This window comes from Mesocricetus auratus, unplaced genomic scaffold (assembly GCF_017639785.1).
Source record: "Mesocricetus auratus isolate SY011 unplaced genomic scaffold, BCM_Maur_2.0 Super-Scaffold_100676, whole genome shotgun sequence".
Lineage (NCBI taxonomy): Eukaryota > Metazoa > Chordata > Mammalia > Rodentia > Cricetidae > Mesocricetus > Mesocricetus auratus.
In genome coordinates, this window is record NW_024429266.1 from 34,651,866 (window position 1) to 34,666,908 (window position 15,043).

The window sequence follows — 15,043 nt, forward strand, 5'->3', positions numbered from 1 at the left end:
AAAATGGCCTCCTTTTAATCCTTCATCACTGAGCCTGTGCCTCTCATGCTTACCTACCTCTTCCTCCTTGAGTTGTCAGGTGAAGTTAGACATTTTTGCTTTTCTGCAGGCTCTCCTAACATCTTTCTCACATCTTTACTTGTCGCCTGACAGTGTTTAGTGCAGTAAGTTTACTGAGTGCCTGTTGTGCGTTAGTACTGCTTTAGTTACTGAGATATAACAATAGGCATGCACTGATATTTGCCCCCCCAGACGGTGTGTTCCGGTGAGGTGAGCTGAATGGTCCTGCATGAAAAATAGAGGGGAAGAGCAGAGGACACGAAGTGCAGAGGGCTTCCATTTTAGAGTGGGCCATCAAGAAGACGTCACTGAAAAGCAAAACCCTTAAGGAGACGAGACTTCATACCATGAGGGCAGTGGGTCGGGTCATGTTTTGGGGTTGAATGACTTGTTTACAGGGATCAGAAAACATAGATATGTGCATTCATAACAGAAGCAAAATTACAATTATGAAGTGGCAATGAAAATAATTTTATGGTTGGGGGTCACCACAGCATGAGTAACTATTCAAGTGTCATAGTGTCAGGTTGAGAACTGTTGTATTAATGTGTTTAGGGAAATGTGTTCTAGTCAGGAACAGGTGAGCAGAGGGTAGTGGATTACGTCCTTCTAAGCTAGGTGAAAGGGCTGTGTACAAGAGACGACAGTTGAGTGAGGGCTAGGTGGGTATGTTACATTGGAGACGGCTACTCTGATAAAGGTGGTAAACCACTGGGAGATTGTTTTTAATTGTGTGTGTTCATGTGAGTAAGTGCCCATGGAGTCAGAAGAAGATGTTAGAGCCACTGTGTTGGGGTTAACAGGGGATTATGAGGTGTCTGATGTGGGTGCTAGGAACAAACTCAGGTCTCTGCAAGAGCAGTACATAGTCTTAACCAGAGTCATCTTTCCATCTATGCAGGGTTTTGAGCAGAAGCGTAGCTCCACGTGCTGACAGTGAGCATGGCTGGAGAGGAAGAGAGTGCAGAGGAGTGAGTCAAGGAGGAAACCTGAGATACCAAGTGCTGGCATTAGTGTATGAGTGGGAAGATAGGGAAGATTTATCGCCCTGTGTATGTGCCATGTATCATGGTGACACCAGAGTTTTTGGGCTAACATAGCTGATATACTGTCTGGAGCAAGAAATTACAATGTCCGTATCACACCAGTGTTGTACATATAGAACATAATGTTTTGTGCTGGACCAAGTGGGAGCAGTGGATTTGGTGGCAAGGGCAATAGTTTGACTTTGGACATTATTAATTTTACATGCTTGATAAACCTTTCCAAGGAGACAGTTCAGTCGGGCAGTGTATAATGGCATGTATTTGTAGTGTGAGCAGGAATTAAGTTTGACAGGTATCAGTGTAGAACTGCTATTTGTTGTGCTCGTGAGAGCCAAGAATAGTTGTAGACTATGTGCTTACCACTGGGCCTCAGGTTCAATCCCCTGCACCCAAGTAACTAAAATGCGGATAGGATTGCCAAGAAGTACGTAAAGAAGTGACCCACGTTAGGTGTGCAGGAACTGCCAAAGAGATGGAAGGGCAGCCATTGGGAGGGAAGCAGTGTGGATACCAGTGTGTCAGTGAGTGAGCAGTTGCATGCAGTGTTCTCGATTTTGTGTCGTTTGGCTGCTCTTACCTCTCCTTGATTTGAGCTATGTAAAGGAGGGGAGTCACAGTTTTTATATACCGTTTTGTCTGGCTTTTAGTACGAACTCAGTGTTTAGGATAGAAAATGAATGTAGTGTTTAGGAAATGCTCAAAGAGTGGAAGCTTTAACAAATTGATAGGAATAGCTATTGGGAGAAATGTTAACACCAAAATATTCTTGTTTGACATTGGTTTTATTGAATCATGAGATTAAAAAAAATCTGCCAGCATATATAGGATGAGTCATGTGGCAGAAGAATGCTTGTTATTTTATTATGGAATGTAAAAGACATATAACAAGGTCTGAAAGAACTGTGTATACTATCCTGTCCTGGTAAAGCCTTTCTGTACCTTCCTACCCAGATAAACAGTGTCCAATAATAGACTGTATTATACCTGTCTAGTTGCTCATATTTTCTCAAGTGTAGGTATTGCTTAATAATGTGAACTATTTCTAGTTTCAGGTTTTCAAATTTTGATGTAAATGACATTCCATTGCTTTTGTGTTTGGCTTGCTTTTTTGCTCAACATTCTTAGTCACCATCCATCTAGGTACATGACTTAAGTGTATTAATCACTGGACTATAGAGCACAAACATACTTGAAATTATTGGATACCACTGAATAGTTTCTGAAATTTTGCTACATTTTAGAAAACTTTAAGCTGTGATATCAGCTAGTATAATTATTTGCTTTTTTATTAACCTAAAGTAATGTGTATTACTTAGATACAGAGTTAAAATAGTAATCTCACTAAGGAGCAAAGGGCTTTCTTGTGAAACTTAAGCTACTACAGAGAAGTAGTGGCTATCTGAGCTGAAACAACTGTATTTATTTTCGTTTGTCTGTTCCAAATTTGAATTCTACATACAACATCACATAAAGTGTTACACAAATTATACACATGCTACATTTTCATGTGAAAGCCCATCTTTTGTCTGTAGCTGGCTCTTGCTGTAATCCCACCTCCCTGTGCACGCTAAGCGAGCACTAACTGCTAATTTGTGGCCTCAACCAAAGCTGTACAAAAAATATTTAGGAAAAAAATGGGTCTGGAAACTGTTGACATGATATGTACATTGTAGTATAGTCTAAGCATTGTTTAAAGTATATGGAGGACATTTGTGAATTATATTCAAGTATGTCCTCACTTCCTATAGAGGATTGGTATGCAGGGCAGTCTGAGGCTAATGTTGTGTGATTTTATTCACATTCCCTCACCGGTGTGATCTCTGCTAGTACACCCCCCGCTTAGTGATGGGGGCCACAGTGATGTGCTTACCAGAGTTGTAAAGAAAGTCCAGTCATTCCATCTTCTACCCTCACTGAGTTAGCAGGGCCTTCATCATAGTTTCTCTTTCATTTCTCTCGTCTTCTGTAACACTCTCCACTGCCAACTGCTATATGCATTTTGCTGCCTTTAAATCAGTGTCCAGAACACAGTTCTAAGTAAATTCTTTCATTTGTTTTTAATTTTAAAAGTGCCAGGGAATGAACTCAGGGCCTTGCACAAACTGAGGCATTTCACCCCTAGATGCTAAAATACATTTCCTCTCCTGTCCCCTCTTTCCCCCTTCTCCCATCTCCTTCCTTCCTTCTCCTTCCCTCCCTCTCTTTTAAAGGAAAAAGGATTTGTTTTATTTAGTTCAGTTTCTGAGGGCTTAGTACATCATGGCAGGGATGCATGACAAAATGGAAATACTTACATCATGGTTGTCCAGAAAGCAAAGAGAGGGAAATGTCAGATTCTGTCACTTTTTTTAAGTTGCCCTATTTTATGTGTGTTGCGTGCGTGTGTGTATCTGTATCATATATGCAGTGCTTGTGGAGACCAGAGGACAGCATTTGGAGTTACAGACCATGTGATGCTACTAACCCAGCTGAGTCTAATGCAAGAGCAGGAAGTGTTCTTAACTGCTGAGCCATCTCTTCAGCCCATCTACATTTTAAGCATTTCATTTCACTTACTTTGTCCTTTGGATTACAAAATAAAATTTCTAATGTTATTAGAACAAGGAGCCAGAAGAGTTGTGATTTTTTTTTCAGCTTTGACATTCATAAATTGTACCACCAATGTGTTTTCATCATTGATTTTTTAAAAAGTTTTTTTTTTTAACCTGGGATGGGAAAAGGAGTACTTGAAACTGCCAGATCTTTGAGTAATCCCAAAAGTAGGTGATTTCAGAACCAGAGCTGCAGTTTTATATGTAATTAGAGCTGTCAGAAGAACCCTGTCAAGACTGCAGCCATCTTCAGAAAGGGTAACAGTAGAGGGGCCACCACAACTTATTGGAGTTCTGTCATCATACAGTGGCAAGAAACTGTCTCTTGTTTAGTGGTAAACTAAAGCAGTGATTATTAGTCATTTCCAGTTTCTTATCATGCATGGAGTTTTGTATCATTCAGTGCAGGGTGAATTATGCCAGAAAGCTGGCTTAGAATCCGGTAGTGACAGCCTTAATTAAGAGTTGAATTTTGAAATCTGCCTTACAAGTGTCTGTTGCTGTGATAAAACATTACCAAGGCCACTTACAGAAGGAAGGGTTTTATTGGGACTTACAGCTCCAGAGGCCCATCATCACCATGGCAGAAAGCCTGGTGGGAGCCAGGCAGTTAGATCGCAGCAGCTGGGCGCTCACATCCTGGTCCACAGAGGAGACAGAACACTCAACTGGGAATAGCTGGAGACTTTTGAAATCTTAAGCCTAGTGACACACCCCAACAGGGCCATACCTCCTAACCCTTACCAAACAGCTACCAACTGAGGACCAAGTATGCAAATGCTTTATAGGGAGAGTGCATTCAAACTACCACACAAGGTTCTCAAGTATTCTTAAAGGACAAGGTCTACCTAAAACTTTTCTAACAAACATTACACTTGCTGAAGAAAATTCCATGCTGTAATTCCAGCCAATCACAGAGCAAAAATATTTGGAAAAAACAGATCTGTCTGTACTACGCTTGTACAGACTTCTTTTCCTTTTCCTTGGCATTTCTCAATACAGCTCAGTAGTCTGAATCTGAAGGTCCTAAGGAGTCAGTAGTCTGAATCTGAGCATCCTAAGGTGTTAGGGACACTTTGAGTTTTTTTTTTTCATGTTTTCAGATTAGGTACCTTCCAAAATTGGGAAAACAAATGTAAAACACTTGTTGACTAAGCCTTTCATATAAGGCATATAATTAACCTGTATAAATTAAAACACGATCCATTAGATTTCATAATATTATCATCCAAAGCATTTCAGTGTGGCATAAGGCTGAATAGCCCTGCAGGTGCATTGTGTTAGGTGTTAGGTGTCATCTAGAGGCAGTTTAAAGTATAATGGGGGACATGCATAGGTCGTACACAAATCTAATTATATGGTTATGTTTTTAATCTGAGGGAAGTCCTAGAACTAGCTTTTCAGTTAGTACTCAGAACTTTATCAGTGAATGCACATAATCTTCTAGGAATAGTGGCCTCTTCTGTATGACTGACACACTAAAGATTGTGGGAGAATGCTAGCCATGTTAGGGAAAACACTTACTAGTTAATTATCAATCTTATTCACAATTTTCTGAAAAATCCTATCTTTTGGTGTATTTCTTGCAGGATGTGTAAAAGGCTTTCTGTGCAGATATTTTTGTCTTTGTCCAAAGACTCATTTTAGCAACATACAAAATCCTAACAGGAATACTATCCTGTTTTAATAAAAAACAATCATTGTATTAAAACGTGAGTGAAAGGTGGCCCTCATGAGAGAATGGCATCTGGGAAGGCCTTGTATGCTAGGGTAGTGTTAGAAGCACGATGCAGCCATTTGTCAATGTGTGTCCCTGCTGTCCCTCACCCAGGCGTCTTAGACTGGTAAGGTCAGGCTTCAGTTGGGACAGAGAAGGCTGGGAAGAAGGTTGTTTTGGCATCTGTGGAAGTAGAAAATAGCTTCTGTCTTTATCCCTGATCTCATTGGAGAGGCGTAGCTGCTTAAATACTGGGAGGAGGGAATAAGGAAGGCTTCAGTACTTTAGGGGGGCCAGCATTGCTAACTTACCCTGTTAAGTTGCATAGTTTCAGGGCTTTGTTGTTGTTTTTATTAAAAATGCAAGCACAAGCGGTGTTTTATCTGTGGTGGTGTCATCTTTATGGCCATATAAATTGGGTACAAATGGATGATGTCCTGTCTCTTTCAGGCTCCCACTCTGAACCCAAAGCTACCTCAGCAACAGTTAACCTTCTCATGGACGTCTCTGTCCTAGTGGCTTCCCTCAGCCCCAGCCTTTGGGGTCCTACTGTTTCCTTTCCTTCCTCAATCTCTGTCTACATGCTGGTCTATATTGGCCTTTTCTCTTCTTCTATCTATAGGTATCCCTACATCATCACCCTTAGAACAGTCCTTTTAAGAGTGTTGGAACCTACAAGATGAAATTTAGATCAAACCTACAAGACGTAAGAGAAGCTGTGACTCCTGTGAATTGAGTCATTCTCTCATAGGGTAGGTGGTCACCAGTTGTGGGGGTTTTGCCTTCCCTGTGCGTCTGAAATAAATGCACCTGAAAATTGATCTTCATAGTGAATCTATATGTGTTCTGAAATACATTTTAGTAACTATTAGGATTGTCTTTTATATTTGAGGCATTATTAGAAGATTCTCTTTACTGGCTACACTTAAAATCGCAAGTCAATCATGTTAGAGGAAACATTAGTGTGTCCAGGCTGTGGGATTTCATTAAACCTTTGCTGAGATGGAGGCTCACATACAGAGCACATCCAAACAGCCCTGTCTGTCTTAAGTTAAACCTTACAAAGCATTGCTTGAACCACCAAGTCACTTGAGTTTTGTGGTGTTCATGTGAGATGCTTTAGTGTAGGTTTCTGTGTGATCATTGAGCCAGTGTAAAGATGACACGTTTCTTGTGTAATGCTATAGTGTCGTTTGTAGGAAGATCCTGGAGTCTGAAACAAAAAGAGAGAAGAGGTCAGATAATTGTAGTTTGTAAAATGAACTGACAGTATCCAGACTGTTGCATACAGAGTATCAGGCCCGTGCTGTCTGCCTGAGCTTCCCGTAAGCACCAAGTAGCCTTCTCCGGTACATTTCAGGTTGTTTATTCAGAGTGACTGTCCACTTTAAGTCATAAAAGTGGTTCTGAAAGCTGTTTCTTTGGAAGGAAGGGAGACAAGAGAAAGACGAAAGAAAACATTTTCAGGCTATGAGGTACAGTAGAGCAGGTCAAAATTCCTTAAAGTCTAGGCAGCTATGAATACAGGTCAGGATTTAAGAAGAAAGTAGTGAGTCCTAATACAATTCTAGCTTTGTAATCAATTAGGTGGGTTTTTTTTGTTTGTTTGTTTTTTGAGACAGAGTTTCTCTGTGTAACAGCCTTGGCTTGTCCTGGAACTCACTCTGTAGACCAGACTGGCCTTGAACACACAGAGATCTGCCTGCCTCTGCCTCCCAAGTGCTGAGATGTGCCATCACTACCTGGGACCATTAAGTGGATTTTTTTATGTCACTTTTAAGATATTGTGTTTTTAAGGTAGTTTTAGAACATAGGCAGTTGTTTAAAAAAATACACAAAGAAACCCCGTACAGAGAGATCCCCACACCACAGATATAGTGGTATCTGTGCCATGCGTGTCTGTGGAGTTCCGTGCTGTTTCATTGTGCACACAGACCTGTACTAACTTAGAGGGGCAACTCTTCATCTTGGAGCTTTCCCTCTGCTATTCCTTTTTAGTCACAGCTGTCATCCCACTGCCAGCATCCTGCCTTCCTCGACTGCTCCTCCTTGCACGAAATCTCTGGCTCGTCCCTCCACTCTTCTGAAGATGCCAGGGCTATTCTACTGTTAGTCAGGCGGATTCTAGTTACATTTTTTTCTATGGTGGTTGCTCAGTTATCTTCTGTTTTTCTTTATTGCTGTTGAGAAATGAGCCCAGGGCCTCACGCATAAACTCTACCACTAAGCTATGTCCCCAGATGTTCTCTTTCTCCTTACTTTGCCCCTCCTTCCTTTATTCCTCCTTTTCTGTCTTTTTTAAATGCATTTGGGGGCTGGAGAGACGGCTCAAGGGTTAACAGTGCTGCTTGCTCTTTCAGAGGTCCTGAGTTCAATCCCCAACAACCGAATGGTGGCTCACAACCATCTGTAATGAGATCTGGTGCCCTCTTCTGGCCTGCAGGCATATATGCAGCACAGCACTGTATATATAATAAATAGATAAATCTTTTTGAAAAATTACATTCTGTGTGTGTGTGTGTGTGTGTGTGTATGCACACAGGTGTACACACACTTAGGTATGTGCATGCCACAAGCACTTGTGGAAGTCAAAATACAACCTGCAAGCTTTTCTACTGTGTGAGATTGAACTCCAGTCAGGCAGCAAGCAGTCTTACCTACTGAGCCACCTCCACCTCCACCTCCCAGTGTTACCTACTAAGGGCACTCCCATCCCCGCTTTTGATGTTGTTGCTTTCAGTTGCTAGTAGCATTAACTCAAGCTAATTTGTGGTTGAGATTTTTTGTTGTTTTTAATGTCTTTGTCTCCAGGGTCCTCGTTTTTTGGATGCCTTGCTTTCCCCCGTCCCCTTTACACAGACACACACACACAGACACACACACACAGACACACACACACACACACACCATCTATTACTGAGCCATAGGAAGATCAGTTGTTATCTTTAAGTTCTTGGCCATCTTGCTATTTTCTTGGATCTCTTAAAGGTTCCTAATATTTAGATGTTACCACATGGATTCTTAGTTAATGTCAAATTATCTGTCTGTCCGTCCGTCCATCCATCCATCCATCTCTATGTAGAAAGGGTATTTATTAAAGTGACTTATAGGCTGTGGTTCAGGTAATCCAGTAATGGCTGCCTACCAACAGAAAGTCCAGGTGTCCAGTAATTGTTCTGTCCACGAAGCTGGATGTCTCAGCTGGTCTTCAAAATATGTCAGAATCCCAAAGAAATAGGCTCTAATGCAAGTGAAGGAATGGACTAGCAATTGAGAGTGAGGGCAAGCAGGCAAAGAGCAAAAGCTTCCTTTTTCCATGTTCTTTACATAGGTGGCCAGTAGAAGGGCCGCCCAGGTTAAAGTGGGTCTTCCCACCTCAAAGGACTTGGATTAAAGGTGCATCTGTCCATGTCAAATGACTTAATTGAGAATAATCCCTTGCAGGTATACCTAGTTGCTTAGATTTTAGTCAATTACAGATGTAGTCAAGTTGACACCACTAATAGCCATCACAAGTCCACCCTTTGTCTGCTTGACATAATCATATCTTCTTATGTCATGCTTAATTTCCAAATAAAAATGATAACCAGGTAATAATTACATCTAGCATGATATAGCTATCCCACATACAACTGCAAATGCATTATAAATTTTAGAATAGGTGGCAATATCCTATTGAAGGACATTCTTTTAATATCTCAAAAATTAAATACAATAAACACTGATAGTCTCCTAATTGATGTTATACTATATGATGAAGAAATTAAGGAAAATATACAAAATATCTATACAAACACATTTTTCCCTTTTTAAAAATTTAAATTAGGAACAAGCTTAATTTGCATGTCAACCCCAGTTCTCTCCCCCTCCTCTCCTCCCCTATTCTCCACCCATCCGCTTTTTGCTCCCCAGGGAGGGTGAAGCCTTCCATGGGGGATTTTCAAAGTCTGTCATATCATTTGGGGCAGGGCCTAGGCCCTCCCCGTGTGTCTAGGCTGAGAGAGTATCCTACTATGTGGAATGGGCTCCCAAAGTCCATTTGTGTACTAGAGATAAATGCTGATCCACTACCAGAGGCCCCGTAGACTGCTCAGGCCTCCTAACTGACACCCACATTCAGGGGGTCTAGGTCAGTCCTTTGCTGGTTTCCCAGCTGTCAGTCTGGGATCCATGAGCTCCCCCTTGTTCAGGTCAGCTGCACAAACGCATTCTTAATAAGATATGACAGGTATAATAACTTATCTAAGAGTACTGATGGTATCTTTCTTTCTCCAATTTCTTTTGTTGTCTATCCAAAGGGTTCTTTTCCTCTTTTCATATGGGTTCTTTCCTTGATGACTTTTGCTGTATTGTAGAACTCCTCCAATGAACTTGAAATCTGTGAACAGAAACTCTTCTTTAAATTCAAAGGGATTTAGTTCTATTAGCATACACCTATCAGAATATTTTTAAAAGGTGGTATACATTAGCCATGTATGTGTGCTTCATTAACGCATATAGATATGGAAATAATCATCATATTTTGAAGCAGGGAGGCAGAGTGATATTTCTAAGCTCTTTCTACCAGTTGTAAAGTGATACAAAAATGTGATTTCTTTTGTATCACAAAGAGTGCATATATTGTATGGTATTCTGCAGCCTGAATTTATAATCATAAAGACTTGCTTATTTTTTATTTTATGTGTGTAGCACCAATTCTAATTGGTCTTAATAGTATAAACCCCTAGTCAGATATAGGAGCAAATGTTGAAAGATCAGAAAATTAGAACAGCCAGCCACTAGTTTTTTTTTTAAAGATTTATTTATTTATTACATATATACCAGATTGAATTGTAGATGGTTGTCAGGTACCATGTGGTTCCTGGGAATTGAACTCAAGACCTCTGGAAGAGCAGTCAGTGCTCTTAACCTCTGAGCCATCTCTCCAGCCCCCAGCCACTAGTTCTTACTGATAGTAAATCCTCAGATGGAATGGGCGATCATTTCTCTAGGAATCCTCAGACTGAATTTGTCTATGAAACCTCAGACTGAATGCTATGAGTTCCTGTCTCCTCCTACCTTATATTCCTCTCTCTGCCCAGCCATATCTCTTCCTGTCTCCACCTTCCTAGAGCTAGGATTAAAGGCATATGGCTTCCAAGTACTAGGATTAAAGGTGTGAGCCATCACCCCCTGGCTCTGTTTTTCTTTTAGACTGTATCAATCTCGTGTAGCCCAGGGTGGCCTTGAACTAACAAAAGATCCATCTGCCTCTGTCTCCTGAATGCTGGGATGAAATGTGTATGCCACCACTGCCAGGCCTTTATGGCTCCTCACTCTGATCTCCAGACAGCTTTATTGGTTAGAGCACAAACAAAATATCACCACATATGTGGATAGATTTTGCCTGAATCCATATCTGTATACTACTTGAGTACCTGGTGCGCACAGAGGCCAGAAGAGGGCGTTGGATCACCTGGAACTGGACAGTTATGAGCACCATATGTGTGCTGGTTATCAAACCTAGGTCCTCTTTAAGACCAGCAAGTGTTCTTAACTGCTAAGTCATCTCTCCAATCCAAAATGGTTCATTTCAAGTAGACAGCATTTAGTGTAAAGTTAAATATAAGATCTTGAGCCATTTGAATTCTTTCCTTAAGCCATTGGTGTGATCAAGAACTTATTTATTAAAGGTATCTTCAAATATCTGAGGTCAACAACTTTCAGGTCAAAAAAAGCAGAGCAGTAGCACCCAAGCACTTAGTGGGGGTTGGGAAAAGGGACAGAGGAGACCTGGGACTGGGGATGGCTGGTTGTAGTCAGTCTAGATAAAATGGGAGCTCCAGGTTCAGTGAGGTGCAGAGTGATTGAGAAAGACACTCATTGTTGGCCTCTGGTCCACGTAGTCATTAGAAAGCCCATAAACGGATGCACACACACACACCATTCTGTACGTGTATAAAAAGGAAGAGAGTAAAAGCTAATTGTGGGACTCTGAGTGATTGCATGGGCTTGGCAGTCAGCACTATTTATTTTGTGTTCTGGGATATTCAACTTTATCTCTTAGAAAACATCTCTTCATACTCTGCCTATGAAATGCAAGTTTGTATTTTTTAGACAGGGATTTCATGCATATAATCTAATAAAATTTGCTTTTAGGTTTTACAGAATAATTAATATTTTTATATATCATTACTGGTTGTTCCAAAAAAGAACATACGTAGTCTTTAATGTTTAAATTCCCTAGTATAAGAAAACGGAGCTATGTCTTACATTTAATTTATACCGATTTTTTATTTTAATCTTCTAGGAGCTTTCCAGTTGTGGATGGAATAAAAAAGAAAAATATAGTTCTGCACCAAACGCAGTTGCTTTCACAAGAAGATTTAATCATGTGAGTTCTGCTTATTGGGCGAGGAGGGCGTGGCTGTACCTGATGTTCATATGCTGTTGAAGCCAGAGATTGTGTCTAATGTCTCCTAGTATTGCTCTTCATTACCACTACTCCATTTTTAAGACAGTCTCTCACTGAACTCGGAATACGTGGATTGACTGTACTGGCTGACCATTGAGCTCCCCAATCCTCCTGCCTCTGCAGATCCTCCTACCCTCACCCAACACTGCCTACCCAGCATTTTACATGAGTGCTTGAGAGTGAAGTGCAGGTCTCCATGTTTGTACAGCAAAGCACTTTACCCACTGAGTCGTCTTCTGCACCTTTATATTACTATTTGTGTCACAAATTCTAATTGGTCTTAATAGTAAAAGCTTGGAGTCACATATGGGGAGGGTGCTGAAAGATCAGAGAAGCAAAACAGCCAGCCATTAGATCATCCTGAAAGGGCAATCCTGTCTCCATGAATCCTCAAACTGATTGCCTAGACTGCATCCTCAGACTGCTCAGATTGCTTCAGACTGACTGCTACTCAGACTGCATTGAGCTCCTGTCTGCTCCCACCTTATATTTCTCTCTCCGCCCAGCCATATCTCTTCCTGTCTCCACCTCCTCAGTGCTGTGATTAAGGACATGTCACTCTAAGTGCTGGAATCACCTTTGTGTGAACTCTGTGTCTCTTTTAGACTGGATCATTTTCATGTAACCCAGGGTGACCTTGAACTAATAGAAATCTGTCTGCCTCTGCCTCCCGAGTGCTGGTATTAAAAGTGTGTACCACTACGGCCTGACCTCTATGGCTAACTAGCGTGACTAGCTTGGCACTCTGATCTTCAGGCAAGCTGTATTTGTTAGACCATAGACTAAAATATCACCACATTTTTTTTTAGGTGTGGTCTTGTGTGCTCAGTCTAACCCCGTTTGCTGTGTAGCTGAAGATGACCTTGAGGCCCTGATCCTCCTTCTTCTGCCTCTGAGTGCTGGGATTGTAGACATGTGCCACCATGCCTAGCTTCATTTTTTTATTTTTACTATTTTGTTTTGTTTTGTTTTGTTTTTCGAGACAGGGTTTCTCTGTGTAGTCCTGGCTGTTGTAGAACTCACTCTGTAGACCAGACTGGCCTCAAACTCAAAGAGATCCGTCTGCCTCTGCCTCCTGAGTGCTGGGATTAAAGGCCTACACCACCATGCCCCTCCCCCATTTGAGATTATTAGAAGATGAATTCTCATTTCATTCTTTTTATTCACCATTTGTAATGCTTGTTGTAGTGCTTTGCATGAAGCCAGCTCACGGGTTCATATGTTTGAATGCTTGTTCTCCTGCTAATGCATCTGTTGGGAAGGATTAGGAAGTTCTTGTTATAGGTGGCACATCACTAGAAAGGGCTTTGAGATTTCAAAAGCCCATACCAGGCCCAGTGTGTCTCTGTCTGTTGCCTGAAGGTCAGGATGTAAAGCTCTCAGCTACTGCTCCAGCACCATGTCTGTATGCTTCCTGCCTTGATTATGGACCAACCCTCTAAAACTGTAAGCAAGACCCCAATTCAGTGCTTCCTTTTATGAGTTGTCACAGTCATGGGTGTCTCTTCACAACAGTGGAACAGTGACTAAGACCTTTGGGGTTGATAATTTTTGTACCTGTAGTTTGTTTACCTAGACACCCATTTTAAAGGAAGTACGAAAGGACTGAGGTTATCACCACCCCCATCATCATCTAGTAGTTTTAAAAATGAGTTGGTGCTCCATCATCTTCAGATAGTACCCAAGTAGTTTTTGTTTCTGTCCTGTTTCCCTTCCACCCTTGGTTGTCACACTCTCATATTTTCAGCCAATAGGTGTGTTACAGCTGTCTCATTCAAGCCTCAGAAACTCACTGATACTTCAGGTTCTCAGGACCACTTTTTCATTTGTCTCTTCTTTAGTATAGCTCTGCATGTTCTTTCTCCCATACTCTATAGTCCAATCACTTGCTTTATCCTATATACCAAACCACAGTCTTAAGAATAGCAATAGCTGAATATTCCTAATTTGAAATTCCAAGTGCTCAAAAGCCCAAAACACACCAGTGTGATACCACAAGTTGACTTTTGTTCCTGACTTCATGTGATAGGTAAGATGTAGGTGCATTCACAGCTATTGAATAAAATTTTAGCTTTTTAGCTATGCGTTTAAGGTGTATATAAAACCTAAGTGAATTTAGTGTTTAGACTTGGATCTTGTTCCCAAGACATCTCATGTTTGTACCAATACTCCGAAAAGCTAAGAAATTATTTTGACTATGGTATATTCAACCTATACTGACAGCCAACCACTACCATGACAGTGGGAAACAGCAGGTTTGCAGGCGCACGCTCTCTGTCTTCCCTGTTGCCCATTTTGATAGCTGAGCTCTGTACTGTCTGAGTGCATTGGGGTTGTAGAGTGCTCTTTATTTTTATCTTAGTTCTGTGAATAAGTATTTAGAGCTTACTCACACTTATGTTGATGCCTATCATCATTTTTATTTTATTGTCCAAAACTTCCTCTCAGGCAGCTCATTGGACAATGCCTCAGTTCAGACATGAAGGCAAATTTGCTTGTGTTCGTTGTAAGTGAAAACCGGTTTTATTGGATAAAAGATCCTGATTCCGTTTTCTTTCCTTGGATGATAGTTTTTTAAGTCTAATTTTATCAAACTGTTTCTTAGCCCTGGTTATTCTGTCAGTGTCTTCAGAAATGATCATCCCTAACTGGGACCATTGTAGTCTTTTTAGCATGGGGACTCGGTGTGCTTGGGATGTAGCTCAGGGTTTCCAGGGGGAGTGTTCTAGCAATCAAGGCAGGCATTATGTGGTCCTGGTGGGACTACTCTGTAAGTAAGAACTCACTTTGCTAATAACCTTTCCATGAAAGCTGCCCAGATTCATCAAGGAAATCACTTTTTATGAAAGTGACAAATAATTTGGACTTTAAAAATCATATTTGTCTTAAAATGTATCTGATGTGAATTTTAATTAAGTCATTGATTATGCAGCTTGGATTTGAATTGTTTATATTTACTCAATTCCTATTTAAATATATTCAAATGTATATTATAATGATTTTGTAAAATACGTAATTTTCTAGTAACATAAATTCACAAAATACTTGTAATTACACATACACACATGTTGACAGCTGTTTACAGGTAGAAATTCCAAGAAAACTCTAAAAATTTTTTTCAAGTGAAGAAGTAAGGACATCCTGACCTTTCACTGAGACTCAGCCATGGCTTATT

The 15,043-nt window shown here is 40.8% G+C and overlaps 1 protein-coding gene across 7 annotated transcripts in view; it reads left to right on the top strand.

Annotated features, from left to right (window-relative positions):
* Ralgps2 (Ral GEF with PH domain and SH3 binding motif 2) overlaps nt 1-15,043 on the top strand; it is a 136,796-nt gene that overhangs the window by 38,218 nt on the left and 83,535 nt on the right. For 6 of the 7 annotated variants that reach the window (XM_040738637.1, XM_040738640.1, XM_005071315.4 and 3 more), the window contains exon 5: nt 11,704-11,787. In XM_040738637.1, coding sequence (XP_040594571.1) covers nt 11,704-11,787 — 84 coding nt within the window. Of the gene's footprint in view, nt 1-6,036; nt 6,167-11,703; nt 11,788-15,043 lie in introns of all 7 variants that reach the window. The other variant, XM_040738642.1, reaches the window with a different exon arrangement.